Source organism: Scyliorhinus torazame, chromosome 12, assembly GCF_047496885.1.
Source record: "Scyliorhinus torazame isolate Kashiwa2021f chromosome 12, sScyTor2.1, whole genome shotgun sequence".
Lineage (NCBI taxonomy): Eukaryota > Metazoa > Chordata > Chondrichthyes > Carcharhiniformes > Scyliorhinidae > Scyliorhinus > Scyliorhinus torazame.
This window is the reverse complement of record NC_092718.1, coordinates 41,885,423-41,903,268: the sequence shown is the minus strand read 5'-3', so window position 1 is coordinate 41,903,268 and position 17,846 is coordinate 41,885,423. Positions and strand designations below refer to the sequence as shown.

General features: G+C 42.8%; 1 protein-coding gene across 2 annotated transcripts in view; it reads right to left on the bottom strand.

The window, feature by feature from the left end:
* The window catches only part of LOC140387534 (protogenin-like), a 189,615-nt gene extending 172,016 nt beyond the window's left edge, over positions 1–17,599 (bottom strand). For both annotated transcript variants that reach the window (XM_072470756.1, XM_072470757.1), the window contains exons 1-2: positions 17,408–17,599; positions 13,506–13,808 (exon numbers count right to left, since the gene is read on the bottom strand). In XM_072470756.1, the coding sequence (XP_072326857.1) occupies positions 13,506–13,808; positions 17,408–17,474 (370 nt within the window). In that variant the 5' untranslated portion in view covers positions 17,475–17,599. The remainder of the gene's footprint in view (positions 1–13,505; positions 13,809–17,407) is intronic.
* Between the last annotated feature and the right edge of the window lie 247 nt (positions 17,600–17,846).

Genomic DNA, 17,846 nt, shown 5'->3' with positions numbered 1-17,846 from the left:
AAATGTGATTTGATTATCATTTTTACTATCAGTAAAAGATTAGTGGTACGTCCACTGGTCCAACACCAACTGAACTCTTTTTGCGAATGTGGTCATTACTGGTCAAAATGGATATTTTTTCACTCTTTTTAAATGCGGGTTCAATTCCAAGGACTCCCAAGTCAGATACAGCAGGCTTCGATGCAGGCTAAAATTCCTAACTCATCCTAACTAGACTATATTTACAGCATCCGTTGAAAAATTTCATTTCCTATTCTACCCATCTTCTTAGTCCCTGGGGTAAATTCAGCAGTAAATCTTCAGTCGCACTCAAGCATCAACTGGACAGTTACACACTACAGACTTCCACCTATAGAAGCTGAGTTCACACTGCTCAAACTCAATTGACTGACCATTTTTGGTCATCAAGGCAGGAGACTCTCATCCCATTAGTCTAGGCGAGATGCAAATCAAAGTCCCAGGAGGTGAAAGGTCCCATATGTTGTCTCACTATTTAGTGCAGGCTGGATTCCAAAATAAAACCAACCCACCACTTCAAATGAGTTTTCAGTCCTCCCTTCCCGTGTCTCTTCAGGATTGAAGTGTGGAGAGCAGCACATTTATACAGGTCACAGCAGCCCTGTGGAACCTCGGCCATGTAGTCATCCTTTATATGTATGTTGCAGCCGAAACACCAGTGTCAAGAGGAAGCTTTGGAGAGACACCCTCAATCCGGTCACCCATCCAAATTTCACTCTTGGCGGGGCGAGGTGGTGAGGATACACAACCTAACTTTACCCTCCATTGTCCTCGACATTTGGGGAGTGCAATTGCACTACCATATTACTGGAGAGAATTCTTAGAGACAGGATCTACTCCCATTTGGAAGCAAATGGACGTATTAGTGAGAGGCAGCACGGTTTTGTGAAGGGGAGGTCGTGTCTCACTAACTTGATAGAGTTTTTCGAGGAGGTCACTAAGATGATTGATGCAGGTAGGGCAGTAGATGTTGTCTATATGGACTTCAGTAAGGCCTTTGACAAGGTCCCTCATGGTAGACTAGTACAAAAAGGTGAAGTCACACGGGATCAGGGGTGAACTGGCAAGGTGGATACAGAACTGGCTAGGCCATAGAAGGCAGAGGGTAGCAATGGAGGGATGCTTTTCTAATTGGAGGGCTGTGACCAGTGGTGTTCCACAGGGATCAGTGCTGGGACCTTTGCTCTTTGTAGTATATATAAATGATTTGGAGGAAAATGTAACTGGTCTGATTAGTAAGTTTGCAGACGACACAAAGGTTGGTGGAATTGCGGATAGCGATGAGGACTGTCTGAGGATACAGCAGGATTTAGATTGTCTGGAGACTTGGGCGGAGAGATGGCAGATGGAGTTTAATCCGGACAAATGTGAGGTAATGCATTTTGGAAGGTCTAATGTAGGTAGGGAATATACAGTGAATGGTAGAACCCTCAAGAGTATTGAAAGTCAAAGAGATCTAGGAGTACAGGTCCACAGGTCATTGAAAGGGGCAACACAGGTGGAGAAGGTAGTCAAGAAGGCATACGGCATGCTTGCCTTCATTGGCGGGGCATTGAGTATAAGAATTGGCAAGTCATGTTGCAGCTGTATAGAACCTTAGTTAGGCCACACTTGGAGTATAGTGTTCAATTCTGGTCGCCACACTACCAGAAGGATGTGGAGGCTTTAGAGAGGGTGCAGAAGAGATTTACCAGAATGTTGCCTGGTATGGAGGGCATAAGCTATGAGGAGCGATTGAATAAACTCGGTTTGTTCTCACTGGAACGAAGGAGGTTGAGGGGCGACCTGATAGAGGTATACAAAATTATGAGGGGCATAGCCAGAGTGGATAGTCAGAGGCTTTTCCCCAGGGTAGAGGGGTCAATTACTAGGGGGCATAGGTTTAAGGTGAGAGGGGCAAGGTTTAGAGTAGATGTACGAGGCAAGTTTTTTACGCAGAGGGTAGTGGGTACCTGGAACTCGCTACCGGAGGAGGTAGTGGAAGCAGGGACGATAGGGACATTTAAGGGGCATCTTGACAAATATATGAATAGGATGGGAATAGAAGGATACGGACCCAGGAAGTGTAGAAGATTGTAGTTTAGTCGGGCAGTATGGTCGGCACGGGCTTGGAGGGCCGAAGGGCCTGTTCCTGTGCTGTACATTTCTTTGTTCTTTGTTCTTATATCTGTCAGTTGAGCGAAGCTAATTAGGTTGGACTACAATGATCAGGTACAGCATTCAGCCAATCACGCAAGTTTTCCCATATGCATTATTCACACCGAATACAACTTTTGGGGATGAACTTATAACAGCTGGCCAACACACAGCTTCATGATGCCCAAGTCTTCTGTTCTTTAATTGATTTAGGTATTCTATTAAATATAAAACTCAATTAAGCAAGAATAAATGTACCGTTCTAACCACATTGTCCACCAACAATGCCTCTTCCCCCAAAAGGTAAAGACATAAATACACAGCCAGGTTAAAAATAGTTTCTATAAAAAGGATATTTAATGCTCTACAGAATTAATTTTCTTTCTGGTGACCCTGCTTGTTTTTAAAATTCACTAAAAATAAACTTGTACAAAGTCATTTGTGAATGGCACTGCTTTGTGTTGTGAATATTACTGTCCCTTCAGGCAGAGTGTTTTTTTTAAATAAATTTAGAGTACCCAATTATTTCTTTTTCCCAATTAAGGGGCACTTTAGTGTGGTCAATCCACCTAACCTACACATCTTTGAGTTGCGGGGGTGAAACCCAAGCAGACACGGGGAGAATGTGCAAACTCCACACGGGCAGTGACCCAGGGCCGGGATTCGAACCCGGGTCCTCAGCGCCGTTGCCTGCAGTGCTAACCACTACGCCATGTGCCCCCCACCCACCCCCGGGCACTGTGTTTTATGCTCTCAATGAACAATTGTGAGGGCTTTTCGAGAGAGGTACCAAAATGTTCAGAGTCAAAACTAACGTGAGAGATAGTCTTTAAAAGTTTCATATCCCCCAAGAAATCCAGTTTTAAAAAGTGAGTGACATACGGTCTCCACATTAAGCACTCAGTGATGCTGAAAAGTAACAACTGTTTCTGGGGGTGAGGAGGAATACATCTTTAATATAAAAGGGTTCCACCAGGTTACGTTGACACCCGCCCATCTACACCCCTCCCCCCTCGGCACCCCCACGACACACACACGCACACCTACCCCACAACACTCACCCATCACCACCATATACACATGACACCCACGCACATGCTCGTCCCGCCCATGACGCACATGCCCATCCCCATGACACACTCACAGGCATACCACCCCCCCCCCCCCCCCCACCCCCCCAGACAAGAGCAGCCAATGCAATGCTCTGCATGAATAACACCTCTCCATGTCTCAATGGTATAATAGGGCGAGTAAGTCAAGAAATATCAGTGTTATTTGAGAACCCTTGGTAGACGCTGGGTGAGCCATTCACTTTTTTACATTGAGGGGTGGGCGGACAGAGGTTGCACTGAAAGTTTCTCCTGCTATTCACTTCAGGGACTTGGACTCAAATTCAAATTAGTGAAGGTCCACTCTGACTCAGAGTCACAAGATCAAACTTGAGCTACTTAAGTCGACAAAAGGGAAAAATGCAAAACTGCTGAAGCAGAAGCTGCTCTTTTAAAATTGAGGCTGAATAGAAGGCCAGTGTTGAAACCGAGATGTGCCCCTAAGACTCAGTGCAGTCTATCCAGTTGCTCAACCTTTCAAGTCCCAGAAGATGCAGTTGCAATTTTGAAAACAAGAGGAAAGCGGGGGGGTTACACACCATTATGGAGAACCCTACAGTTACTTAAAACATTAAAAGTGAAACAAATTGCCAACAGCAACAGGTTAACAAATCTAACCTAGCAGATAAATTGCACTTTGTTGATTATATAAAAAGGCTCAGTTAGGCTCAGCATTAATCATCTTCCCGAACATATTTCATGTACATTACGTGTTTATTCCCAATACTAGCATCATGCAAGGCAATATAAAACAATAAATTACCAAAAGAGGAACCAGGTTAATGTTGGTTTTCATGTTTTGCTCTCCCCCACCACTAGGAGGGGGAAAAGTTTGTTTCCTCCAATGAGTCCTACTGTCCGAAAGGAAATAATCAGATTTGCTATTACAACAAGCAGGTGCTTCTGGCTCATCTTCACGTTTAATCTAATGCCCCATTTACATAGCAGCTGCCAATTCAGTGTGCAGCACATCCTCACACAGCTGCTTTGAATTAAAACACATCACATACACACACAGCAGCAATTTGTTTACTCTGCTTTGTAAAACAGTCTAAAAATCAATTGGTACCTTTGTGCTGCCAGTTCCAAACCAGTTCAAAGTATTCAACTTGTATCAACTATTTAATTCAAAACAACCATTGTTTCACAGCCCTCTTGCACAGCATGGCACCTTCATCAGCGCCAAAACTGAACAAGTCATACAACACAAAGTAACAGATTTTTAAACTCAATTCCACGCAACAGATATGCAGTCATTTAATGAAACGAAGTACTTAACTAAACATAACTGGGAAGTGCTTTTAATGTCCCATTTCTTCTTTGCCCTCCCAAAACTATACATCAATCTGAATTTTTTAATATAGAATCATAGAATTTACAGTGCCGAAGGAGGCCATTCGGCCCATCAAGTCTGCACTGGCCCTTGAAAAGTGCACCCCACCTAAGCCCACACCTCCACCCCATCCCCGCAACCCAGTAACCCCAACCAACCCTTTTGGACACGAAGGGCAATTTACAATGGCCACCTAACCTACACATCGTTGGACCGTGGTAGGAAACCGGAGCAAACCCACGCAGACATGGGGAGAATGTGCAGACTCCACACAGACATTGACCCAAGCCGGGAATCGAACCTGGGACCCTGGAGCTGTGAAGCGACCATGATAACCACTGTGCTACCGTTGGAAATATTCATCAGGTCTGGCAGCATCTGCAGATAGAGTAGTTGTTGATATTTCAGGCCAGTAACGTCTCATCAGAACTCATCTGGTTTGCTTCCCACTCAACTTAACTGAAATGGGATGGGGGGTGGTTTGCGCAGCACGATTGCGCAGCTTAGTTACCACTGCTGCCTCACAGCGCCGAGGTCCCGGGTTTGATTCCAGCCCCGGGTCACCGTCCGTGTGGAGTTTGCACATTCTCCCAATGTCTGCGTGGGTCTCACCCCCACAACCAAAGGAAGCAGGGTCGGTGGATTGGCCAAGCTAAATGGACCTTTAATTGGGAAAAAAAAGCATTGGGCACTTCAAACATTTTTACAACTAAACTGAAACGGACAATTCTCCACCCAAGATAGAAGTTGGATTATAGTCAGGACTGGAAGTGGTTGGAAGTTGTGCTAGGAAGTTGCGAGCAACTACCCAATAGGAAAAGTCAATTTGTGTTGTGATAAGACAAGTCCCTCACTTGAAAACACAAACGGCAGCACTGCTGCCTCACGATGACGAGGACCCGGGTTTGATCCCGGCTCCAGGTCACTGTGTGGAGTTTGCACATTCTCAGCGTGTCTGCATGAGTCTCAGCCCCACAACACAAAAATGATGCGCAGGGTCGATGGATTGGCCACACTAAATTGCCCTTAATTGGAAAAAAAAAAGAACTGGGTACTCTAAATTTATTTAAAAAAACAAAACAATTCGGAAGAGCTCAGGAGCCAGACTGTCCAAGAGTCCATTCTAACTCTCTGTGGAGCAATCCACTCAGTCCCATACCCTGGCTCGAAACCCTGCAAGTGTCCATTCAATTTCCTTTCCTGATCATTTCCATTGGGCACTCTTGCAACCCTTTATTAAAATAAATTTAGAGGTTCTGCCTACTCCGCCTCAACTGGTACACTTTAGCCAACACTGGCAAGTCGAACCCTCCTGGAGCACAGAAGGTTTTTTCCAATATCCTCCATCCATATGCTTTCCTTGTACAGCCAGGTAGTACCACAGTTCAGACAGATTTGAGATGAATACCAGCCTCCACAATGATCTGTCCCAAACTCATTTCCTATTCAGCTTTTACAACTCACTAGGTAGCCTCCTTTAATCCCAAAGTGGGATTTTATCCCTAACCAGATCTCAGAGCACACTATGCCACCCACTTTAGTTGTGGATTTAAAAGTAAATCCCTACCTTATGTCAAAAACAAAACTTATTTGAATGGGTGTAAATTGAGAGAGGTGGATACTCAGCAAGATCTTGCAGTCCTTGTGCAACAGCCGCTGAAAGTAAGCATGCAGGTACAGCAGGAAGTAAAGAAGGCAAATGGTATGTTGGCCTTCATAGCAAGAGAAATTAAGTATAGGAAAATGAACGTTGCACTGCAATTGTATAGGGCATTGGTTAGGCCACACCAAGAGGATTGTGCAGTTTTGGTATCCTTATCAGGGGAAGGATGTTTTTGCTATTGAGGGAGTGAAGCAAAGGTTGAGCAGTATGATTCCTGGAATCATGGGACTGTTATATGTGGAGAGACCAAGTCGGTTAGGATTATATTCATGGGAGTTTAGAAGAGTGATAGGGGAACTCATAGAAACTTATAAAATTCTAACAGGATTAGACAGGGTAGATTCAGAAAGAATATTCCCGATGGTGGGGGAGGGCCAGAACTAGGGGTCATAGTTTGAGGATAGGGGGTAAACCTTTAAGGACTGAAGTGAGGAGAAATTCCTTCACCTGGAGTGGTGAATCTGTGGAATTGTAGTTGAAGCCAAAATGTTGCGCGATTTCAAGAAATAATTAGATATAGCTTCTGGAGCTAAAGGGATCAAGGGATATTGGGGGGGGGGGGGGGGGGGGGGGGTGGCGGGCGGTGGAAGGAAGGTTCAGGGTATTGAATTTGATGATCAGCCATGAATGGCGGAGCAGGCTCGAAAGCCCCCTCCCCCCCACCCAACAACCATGCCCCCACACTCAACAACCATCCCCAGAAATATATTTGCTCTTCATCAATTTCCTTCTGAAGCCACTCTTTTCTAGGGTACAGCATCACAACTGTTGGGACACCCACTGATGTCTCACTCTTGTGGCCATTTTTCACATGTGATATTGGACATTGAGTGACACCGGGATATCTGATTCAAGGAGACATGAAAACAATGCTCCCCCGCACATACAATTCCAGCAAAGACTGAGGTATTGATCCAGAAGGAAACCCTGACGACTTTGTTCTCTTTCCTAATCGAGGCAAGTCAGTTTTAACAGTCCCTACTGCCTCCTGACTGAGCTGCATTGTCCGTGCAGAAGGAGCATTAAATGTGAGACCTGCTCAGCACATGTGGGACACTCTCAACCAGTTGAGTCTCTGGTGGACTTGAATGCCCTCATACTCCAAATGGAAATTTCCAATCTCAACTTGTGCTTCATGTCAAATTCAAGATATCTACCAGGGAATAGGTCATATACCAAGCCTACACTCCCACCATGGCTCAACAAGAAATATCCCATTCCTGGTCTGGTCTATGCAGAGTTAGCGGTTTTCAGGCAGGGTACCAGTGGGAACAAGGTTACCTTAGGCATCCTAAGTTTTTTAAAATTATATTCATGCATGTAATGTGGGCATGGCTGGCTGGGCCAGTTTTTGCTCCCTATCCCTAGTTGCCTTGGGTGGTTTGCTAAGCCATTTCAGTGAACATTTAAGAGTCAACCATCCTGCTGCTCACTTCGGGAGGCGGTGGCATAGAGGTATCGTCACTGGACTAGTAAACCAGAGACCCAGGGTAATGCTCTGGGGACCCAGGTTCAAATCCCACCTGGGCAGATGGCAGAATTTGAATTCAACAAAAATCTGGAATTAAAGTCTAATGATGACCATGAAACAACATTGTCGATTGTTGTAAAAATCCAATGGTTCACTAATGCCCTTCAGGGAAGGAAGTCTGCCATCCTTAACCGGTCAGGCCTACATGTGACTCCAGACCCACAGCAATGTGGTTGACTCTTAACTGACCCCTCAAGGGCAATTAGAGATGGGTAATAAATGCTGGCACAGCCAGCATCACCCACATCCCATGAATGAATTTTTTTTAAACTTGGCAAAACTCTCACCCAAGTCACAAGGTTGTGGGTTCAAGTCCCACTCTAGGACTGGAGAACAAAAACAGAGGCTGACAGCATAGCACTCCACAGTACTGCACTGTATGACCAGGTGTGTCTTCTTTTGGATAAACCATTTAACCAAAGCCCATCTATTCTCTCAGTTGGATGTGAAATATCCCATGGCATCATTTCAAAGAGGAGCAGGGGCATAAACCCCAGAGTCCTGGTCAATACTTCTCCCTCAATCAGCATCTCAAAGACAGATGAGCTGGTCATTATCACACAGTTGTGTGTGGAGCTTACTGTGTGTAAATTGGCTGCCGGATTTCGTACATTTACAGCAGTGGTCATATTTCATTGGCTGAAAAGTGCCGAGGGATGCTGAGGTAAAGGTGCTGCTTAAATGCAAATCTTTCCTTCACTTTGTATAAAGACTGTTAAAGTGAACGATTCAAACATGGTGATAAACAATGAAACGAAAACTGTGTTAATTTGTGTTGTGTGCTTGTTGTTCAGCTTCTAACGCTTTCAAATTAGGTTTAGAAAAGCCATCTTCCACAACATGGTAAAAGGTAATTTGATTACACCAATGAATGCATGAAGTTATAGGCTGCAACAAGAATGTGGATAAAACAGAAAACCCATTAGGATGTGCTGCATGAGCTGCTCCTTCAGGGAGAATCCTGGATTACCCAGAGTTGAATGCTTCTGTGTTAAAAATCCCTTCTACACACTGGGGACTAGGCAACTGTTTTCTTTATCCTATGTTACAATAGCATGGATGTGTCAAAAATTCCCTTCTGACACTCAAGGGGCAGAGCAATTTGGAAAGCAGACTTAAGCTGCCATTCAAATGTCCAACTTTTCACATTTCACATCAATTTTATTCTTGTAAAGTAACTGAGTGTTACTTCAAACATTTGTCTCTCCTAAATCTTTTAAAAGTAATGTGTCCCAATTCATATTATGAGGTTTTTTCCTAGTTCCTCTTCATCACCTTGATTGTCCTGCACATAATCAATAGGTCCAGCTGTTAAATTATGGAGACTTTAGAATCCCTGCACAAACAGAAGCAAAGAAAAAAGATCCCTTTTATTTAGGATAATCAGAACAGACAAAGGGACCAGAATGAATTCTTTTCACTGGCTCCTCGGAGTATTAGACAGTAAAACAATTGCAGGACCAGAACTATCCTGCGCTTCAGCGAGTTGCCTTGCAATAAAGCACTACAATTTAGACACTTAGTCACATTGGAAACTTTTGGCAGGATGCTAATCAACAAGAAAAGGTGGCAATGTGGTCGGGAGATACAGCCCCATCCCCATCACTTACTTCACCCACTCTCCAATTCTCAGGTATGTGCAAATTTCATGGGCTTCTGGATAGAACTTCCAGTACAGAGGTAAAGCTAACCGTTTTTTTTAAAAAAACCACAGGGAGCATGTATCGCCTACAGTTTCAACACAATAGATTAATAACCATAATATAACTGCTGGTAATAACAAAGCATAACAGTAGATGTTAAAGTATTCAGTAATCACCGCAATGGAAGGAAAAGTAAGGAAATGTCTTCATGAGTTTGACACTAATACAGGACTCATAGGTAAAGGAAACAGAGAAAAGAGTTTTGCAGTTCAGCCCGTTCTCATCAGAGCAGTTTTATCATGCACTTACTGCAAAGTAAGTCAATGTATGGATATATTAATGGCAATATCCATACTCACAGGTGGCAAAGGTGCTTAGGCAGCCAAGCATTATCAAAACAGGTGTAGGTGAAGCAGAAATGCACAAAGCTGTAGATAAAACTAATGCACTTGTGTTGCTTTGTGAATGGTAAAATGTGTAGAACCCATCAGCGAAGTGTTGGAGAGCACTCGAACAGGTTATCTCCAAAGTAGAGCAATTAATTAATCTCAACAGGAACATGTCAAAGTGATTCACGTCACAAGAAAAAACTGAATTGCACCGAGATTGGTTTACAAGAGAGTGAAGACCCCTTAAGAGGATTGTCAAAAAAAAGATAAGCTGCTGCTTCTACAAACCAAAACTTTGCTTATTATATCCAAATATATTCTTCCTTTGAAAATTACAATACTGAAGAATGGAACGCTGAGGCAACTTAAACTTCATAATTCTCCAGAAACGCAAAGCCCTTTCCTCCACCAGAAGTACAATTACTAGTTTGCATTTATCAGAGTCTGAGAACTGACTAACACATTCTAAAGTAATTATCTGGAGTTTGAGAAAAACACTAGTATCCTCTTAAAATACAACCAGAATTATTTAAAAGGAAAAATGAAATCACTTCTTCACTCTGAGCATACTCCTTATCAGTAGCAAAAGACTTTTCACTTGTGATCTTACTCAGACCTGAAGAACCCCATATGGGCCTTCAATTGTTTAGATAGCATTTTTCCCAGCAGGGTGCCCCACAAAGAACACAACAGCAGTGAAAAGAACTTCCTATTGTCTCCTAGTTACAAGAAAAATCTATTAAATGTACAGTCCTTTTTATATCTTAATAATTTCCTTAACGCTGGTATTCAAAGTTACTTTAAGGGAACTCAAGAAAGCAAAATTAGCTAAATTCCTTTCTGCATGGACGAACACCAGAAAACAGAGCCTTAAGGGTTTCAGAGCTCGAAACTGTCCCTAAAGACCTGCTGTGATGTCCTTATGTGATAAGGCTCCACAGTAACACTAAAGGCAAGGCATACGATTCCCTGCATTCCTTAAGAACAATTCCTGGCAATCACGAACTTTGTGGAGGAACAACATGAAAGCTATGGACAATGAATAAGGGTCATCTGCTCTTTATCACAGGGCTAAACCTCATCCTGCATTGCCTCTAACCTTTTAACCCAAAGAATTCTTAATTTGCACATGAATAATCAATTTCTCGACCATGGTGCAAGTATCAGCTTTTAGTTTCTAACTTTGGAATCAGTGACACCTCCCAGTGTGTTCATGCCCAACAGTTCTTGTATGGATTAAATCAGAGCTTTAAATGTTATACCAGACGTTACACATCTGTGATGAAGGATAACCTTACTGACAAATGCATTTAAAAAACCAGTATGCTGAAAAGAAAATTCCACCATCCCACTGCTGACCCGGATTCGAAATGCATTTTCTTTTCAAACTAAAAATACCATTTCACTGCTTGTTTGAATGTTGTGCGTATGACTGCAAACATGAAGAAAGTATTTTCATTAAACAAATACAAGAACACGCTTGGAAACATCAGTCTAAGATATTACATAGTGATACATGGCACTGATTTTTCAACATCCAACAACCAGTTTGTAAAATGCAATAATATAAAAACGTGATTAATCAGGATATATAAATTGCAAACATATGATAAAGCCTTTTTAAACTTTTTAAATGTTTGAGTTAATCTACATTCTATATTATGATCAATGAGCATTGTTAGTTTATTTTTTTCTCCTCTTAATAGGCACCTGAAGTTGATGATGCTGGAGAAAGGGTCCACAGGTGCCAACAACCCTGAAACATCTCCCTGAAGTGATCTCTCTGCAAGTGAGAACTTAACACCTATGACAGGCATCACAACCAACCCAATCATGTCCTCACTTTCCACCAGTATCTCTAAACAACTAGCCAGTAACCTCAGCTATTTTGAGACCAGCTAAATTAGCTAGACCAGGGATCAAACCTGAGGTTTTCTAATTCTGTGTAACTTAAGCAAAGCTGTTGAAGACGTTTAATAGACTTTTAGGTGTACGATCATAAAAATGCCAAAAATAGATATTACCTTTCAACTCAGATGACCATGGCCTGTAACAGTTTTATTAAATTAAGAAATAAAATTACCTAATTATATCAGCAACAACAGAATTACTCTCAAGTCCTAAAGAACTGATACAAGTGCACAAGCTAAATTTCAAGCGTTTGAAGTTTTAAAAGGAATGAAATTTTAACGATAATCTTATGCAAGCCTGATAAATATGCATCAGAAATAAGATTACATGATTTGTATTGAATAAGGCTGTTACAAAGCTTCAGACGGTCTTTCTATAACCATGTTCCCATTATTTACTTTGCATCTAAGCAATATCTGCCTTTAGACTTTTGATTTTCTCAAAAGCACCACACAAGTATTGCTGAATACTGGTGCTGGCGATAACACCACATGACTCGAAACAATGAATGTAATCGGCTTATAACAGATCAAAGTTCTCTATCACAATCCTAAACAATGACTGTGTGTCATGCTCACAAATTACCATTTTGGATCAATTTCCTGGAATTAAATACATTTTTCAGTATAACAGAAAAACCATAGCATCTAATAAAGCAGACTCAATGTTTAAATTTGAGATGAAGTAGCTATATCGACAGAATGAGAAACTGCTTTGAAAATTGGCAGGAAAATCTGGATGCCGTCCACATGAAAGGAAGCAAGAGCAGGTTTTTGGTCAGGATTAAGATTCAATAACTTTGAACTCCTTGGTCACCCAAGGAAGCACAAAACTTTACCATTTACTATTAACAGCAAAATTATAAATGCTTCCTTAACACACACATTACAACTTCACGAGAAATAGTGAACACAGAAATCACAACAGCTGAAACCCAATGCCTGGGATGCCTGCTGCCCACGTGATGCAAAACATCAGGTTGGGAATTTACCCCAACGTTTTGATTTTCATGTTTCAGAATGTATAAACAAATATGACTTGGATTCATTTTCCATTAGAAATGAAAATATAACTAACATTTGAAAAGCAACCATTCTCCCTTGCTGTTATAAGTCATGTTAGAATGATTTGCTTCAACAAAAGATGGGTACTGCATGTAACTCTGATGAACAAACCTCAACCCCATTTAAGGTTGGCATGTTCGTTTACAACTCTACAAGTCACTCCATTAGACTTACAGATTATACAAATGCAGATGTGTGTCGTGTAACGTACACAGTAAGGGCAATTAGGGATGGGGCAATAAATGCTGGCCCAGCCAGTCAGCGACGCCCATGTCCCATGAACGAATCGAAAAAAGCACCCAATCCTGGATTACTGGTCTTAGAATCTAGAAACTGGCACTGCTGGGACGAGCGCTAAATGGTCAATCAGGTTGTCTGGAAAGTGAGCTGCAGAAGCTACCAGAAGCCTCCAGTCAATTAATGTTCAGGAATGTTAAATGGCTGTGAGGCTGCTATGATCGGTGAGGTACATTCTCTTCTGATTCTTCAGGTGTCTCGCGGGAAGCTCCACCATCAGAAAAATCCTGCCCTAGGTTTCCCAAAAGCTCAACCTGGTTGTTCTTAATTACCAAACTCCATAAACATCCTTTGCTCTTACCTGACCAAAGTGTCTAGAATCCTACTATCCTGAATTACTGTTTGTTAAAGATGACATTTGCCTTGGGAAAAGTGGTCAGTTTAAATGTACCAAAAGAAAGAAATACTTACTGGCCACAGAGAGATAGGATTTCTGACTCAGAATGGCCCCATACTTGTTTTGAGCCAAACATTCATAGTAGCCTTCGTCTGATCGCTCTCCTTTACGATGTTCAACCTCAGTGATGTAAAGAGATCCATTTGATAAGACGTATATTCGCTCACTATCCACTAATTTCAGTCCATTTTTCAGCCAGACAATGGTAATTGGAAGTTCTCCACGAACCTGGCAATCAAGAACCACAGGGTCTTTCCGCAGGGCAATAACATCCTGGGGCTCTCTCGTGAAAAAAAGCTCAGTAAAGCACCAAATACCTGGAAAACATGATACAAATAATTTCAAATTTAACAAGACCTTGAATATTCATATTTTGACTAAGTAAAGTTTTTTATACATAAAACCTGAACCAGGTAACAAGCGGCTCACACAAGAGCATCAAGGCTACAAGAAGCAGTGCATTTTGTCAGAGAGAGCTATGCTGAATGATATACGCCTACTAATTAGGAATATTTCTTTTTGCCTCAATTTGAATGGTCAGAAGATGAAATCGATATTTCCATTGGGCATACAAATGTTTGATTAAACATTCTAAAATACATGTGGACATATGAAATAGGAGCAAAACTAGGCCATTTGGCACCTCGAGCCCCCTCCTCCATTCAATAAGAACCCCGTGGCTGATCTGTTTGTGTGGAGTTCCACATTCCCATCCACCCCCGCTCACCTTTGATCCCCTTACGCAACAAGAATCTAGCTACTTCTGCCTTAAAAATATTCAGTAACCCTCCTCCTCCACCATTTTGAGGCAAAAAGTTCCAAAGTCGTACAACCCTCAAGGTGGAAAAAAATCCTCCTCATCTCTGTCCTATAAAGGAGACCCCCAGCAAAAGTACCCTCCAGTTCTGGACTCACCCACAAGAGGGATCATCATTTCTGTACCTACCTTATCAATACAATTCAGGATCTTCTATACTTCAACCAAGTCACCCTTCACTCTTCTAAATTCTAATGGAAATAAGCCCATCCTCTCCAACCTTAACATAGATTCAGGAATGCTCCACATCAACCTGTTACTCCTGATCCTGATTCTTATAAAAACGCCACAGTGAAAACTTCTTTACAATAGATCCTCACTCCAGACCCTTGAATTTGTGGATTATCCTCATCCTCAAATTCTAAAACAGGATTTTAATCTTGTCCACTATAAAGGCCTTCAGCCACAACCAGCTCATCGCAATCTGCAGTCTATAATCTCAAGGAAAATCTTATATAACCATCTGGAAACCCCAAAGTCTGCACAACCAAAGTTCACAAATGATGTTCCTTATGGACAATTCTGGCAAAAATGTCAATGGTTCAACTATGTCGAGACCCAAAAGTTTGAAGACTGTCTACCTAGATTGCAAATGTTATTCCTGTGGGAGATTTTCTCTTCCACTCATTTCTCATCTTCTGTGTTTCTCTTCCACTCGCCGCATCTCAACAAATAAAAGTCAATTAGGTGATTAATTTAAATACTGAATTGGCATCCTTGCCATACCAAATCACTGACTTTAAAAAAAATGTTTTAGTCACATGGACAAACTGGCAGAGTTTCTGGCTATATGTTTTAGACTCAAGACACTTGTTTATAATGCTGCAACATAGCTTTTCGCATCAACCATAGCTTATTGGTCTCAGCTCTTAAAAGACTTGCAGGAAGGAGCTATCAGGAGCCAAGGGTAAAACACAAATTTAAAATCAAAACTTCAAACTGGGGAAAATCAAAATTCTGCATCTATGTATTATATATTTAATTGGGACTAGGGAACGAAAAATTCTCTCATCAAAAATGTGTGAGCGACCGTATTGAGAAAGCAATTAAAACAACTCCAGCCTCGCTCTGTGCGGGAGAAGCTGGATAGCACTATGCGCTGAATCTCCAAACCTGGGGCGGCAGGGGAGAGAAGAGAAACTAATCCAAGAATACTAATTAATTCAAACAAATCGAAGAGCCAGTACACCGAAGCATTCGGTGTTAAAATCACTGCAGGGGCGCATTACAATGGTGGTAACCTTTTATTGAGCTTTTATATGGGGCAGAAAACTCAATTAAGATCCGAATTAAAAGGGGCGCACTCTTGTAAACGCCTGTTATTATTTTGATTCTAAACACCAAGTCGATGAAAAGACTTGCTCCAACTCGAAGTTGCAACCGGTTGCTATACACAGGGCGGACTTCGCACAAGATGCTCGCTAATTTTACAAGCTTGTCAAAAAAGGAGTCTGAACAGGCGACGTCGTAAAAGTCTGATTTTACGAGAAATCATTAGCAACAGGCTGTCCTTGTGTATCAATAAGCTCTCGCCACCGTACCTTTCAGAGTTTTCAACTCTCCTCGTCTAAAAAAAACTCGTCAAACCACGTGTCAAGAACTGATTACTTCCAGTTTTGGATCAAACAAACATTCGGCAAGATGTGTATATATATTTTTGGGGAAAGAAGCTTTCAGAAATTTCTTGAGCCTGACAATCGACTCAAATCGCGCTGACGGATTGGATAATGCCCCTGTGAACGGGCAAAACAATTAATTTTCATTCAAAACAATTAATTTTCATTCTATCTTGGGCAAACAGTGCTTCGATTTTGCCACTCAAAATGCAAGCACCGGTTTAGGGGGAAGTTGACAATGTAAGGCTTCAAAAGCTGCAGTCTATAGTCACTACCTTTATATGGGGAAATCGATGTGCGTGTCTAGGGGTCCCAGGGAGAGGAGAGGATGGGGGTGCCCCAGAGATGTAACGTATTTTTAATTTGTCGTATATTTGTCAGTATTATGGTGACAGCGGATGGGGATCGGTTAGAGGTCCCGAGTGAATTTGCACGACGTGATCGAGAAGCAGTCTCATCAATTGATCAATTCTCTCCATCAATACAAATCTGTATACATTCTCTCCCCCCCTCCCCCCTACCCCCTCCCTTCAAAACCCCCCGACTTGAATTAATCAGTTCAGGTTCTGGGATGCAAATGAATCCTTCCGTTAGGGACAATGTAACGCGACAGGAGACCCCACCAACACACTTGGGGGGGGGGGGGGGGGGGAAAGAGAGAAACTTTGTCTTTTTGTTTGCAATTCCTCAAACTAAAAACAAAAAAAGGAGGTTTAAGAAGCTGGAGCGCATTTTTTAAAAACACGTTAGGTCAGCAACAGATTTGATACTGCGCATCAATTTAAAAGGCAATGTTGACAAATATTCAGTGATGTGCATCAAAGTCACCTCACAGCGGAGATCAATTGGTGTGTGAGAAATATATATATTCGTTTTTTGTTTAAGTTCAAACAGTTTTAACTGAATAAAAAAATGGGGGGGAAAAGTCTGAAGGAAGAGGAGTCAGCGTGGCCGGAGACCCCACGCTGAGTTATGGGGGGGGGGGGGGGGGGGAAGAGAGAGAAAGAGAGATTCACTCTCATCTCAAAGTGAATGGGAGAAGCAAAAGAGAAATAAATAAATACACGTGGGGGCACGAGGCGATACAATGTTGCAGCCAGAAACATTTTGTAGCGAGAGGACGACTGGGCAACTTTTGTTTGCAACATTGTGGGGACGAGGCGCCCTGGAAGTGGACAACACAAAAGCCGGTGTGTGTGTGGACACGGCCGGCCATGAAGTGGCTGCAGAGATGAGTAATCCCCCTCCTCCTCTCTCTCCCCTTTCACTCAGTAAAACCATTTCATACAAACAACAGACCACTTTCCTCATCCCCAAACCTCCACTCTCTGCTGTTTAGCGGGTAAGTGGCCCCCGGCTACAATGGGCCGGAGAACCAAGAGGTCGGGGGGGGGGGGGGGACACTGGTCACTCCGGACATCAAAAGCTCCTCTTCATCCAAATCAGCGGCGGCAACAAATAAACCACAGCAAAACCAACTCACCTGAAATTGGAAGCAGCAGAGCCACCAGTGCAGTCCCACCACAAGTTCTCCCTTGGAAAGTCGCCATTTAATCCACAGTTTCTTTTCTCATGCTAGAAGCCCTCAACCCTGAAACTCTTCCTTTTCTCTTCCCCCCCCCCTCCCCCCCGCGTTTCTCTGGTCTGCCGCAGCTCCAGCGCCTCCGCCTTCACTCACTGTGCGGACTCTTTGCCGGCCGCGCGCGCACACGCACACACAAAACACGCGCGGCGATGCTCCGGCCGGCCGCAGCACCCGGAGCCGGCGGCTTCATCCGCAGCAGGGCAGCGCACGCGCTCTACTTTCTTTTGCCCTCCGCCTGAAGGGAAGCAGCTGGATAATCGTAGGGGCAATAGGGGCAAAAAGTGAGTAACAAGGATGGAAGGGCTACAGCAATAGGGGTAAAAGTGAGTAACAAGGA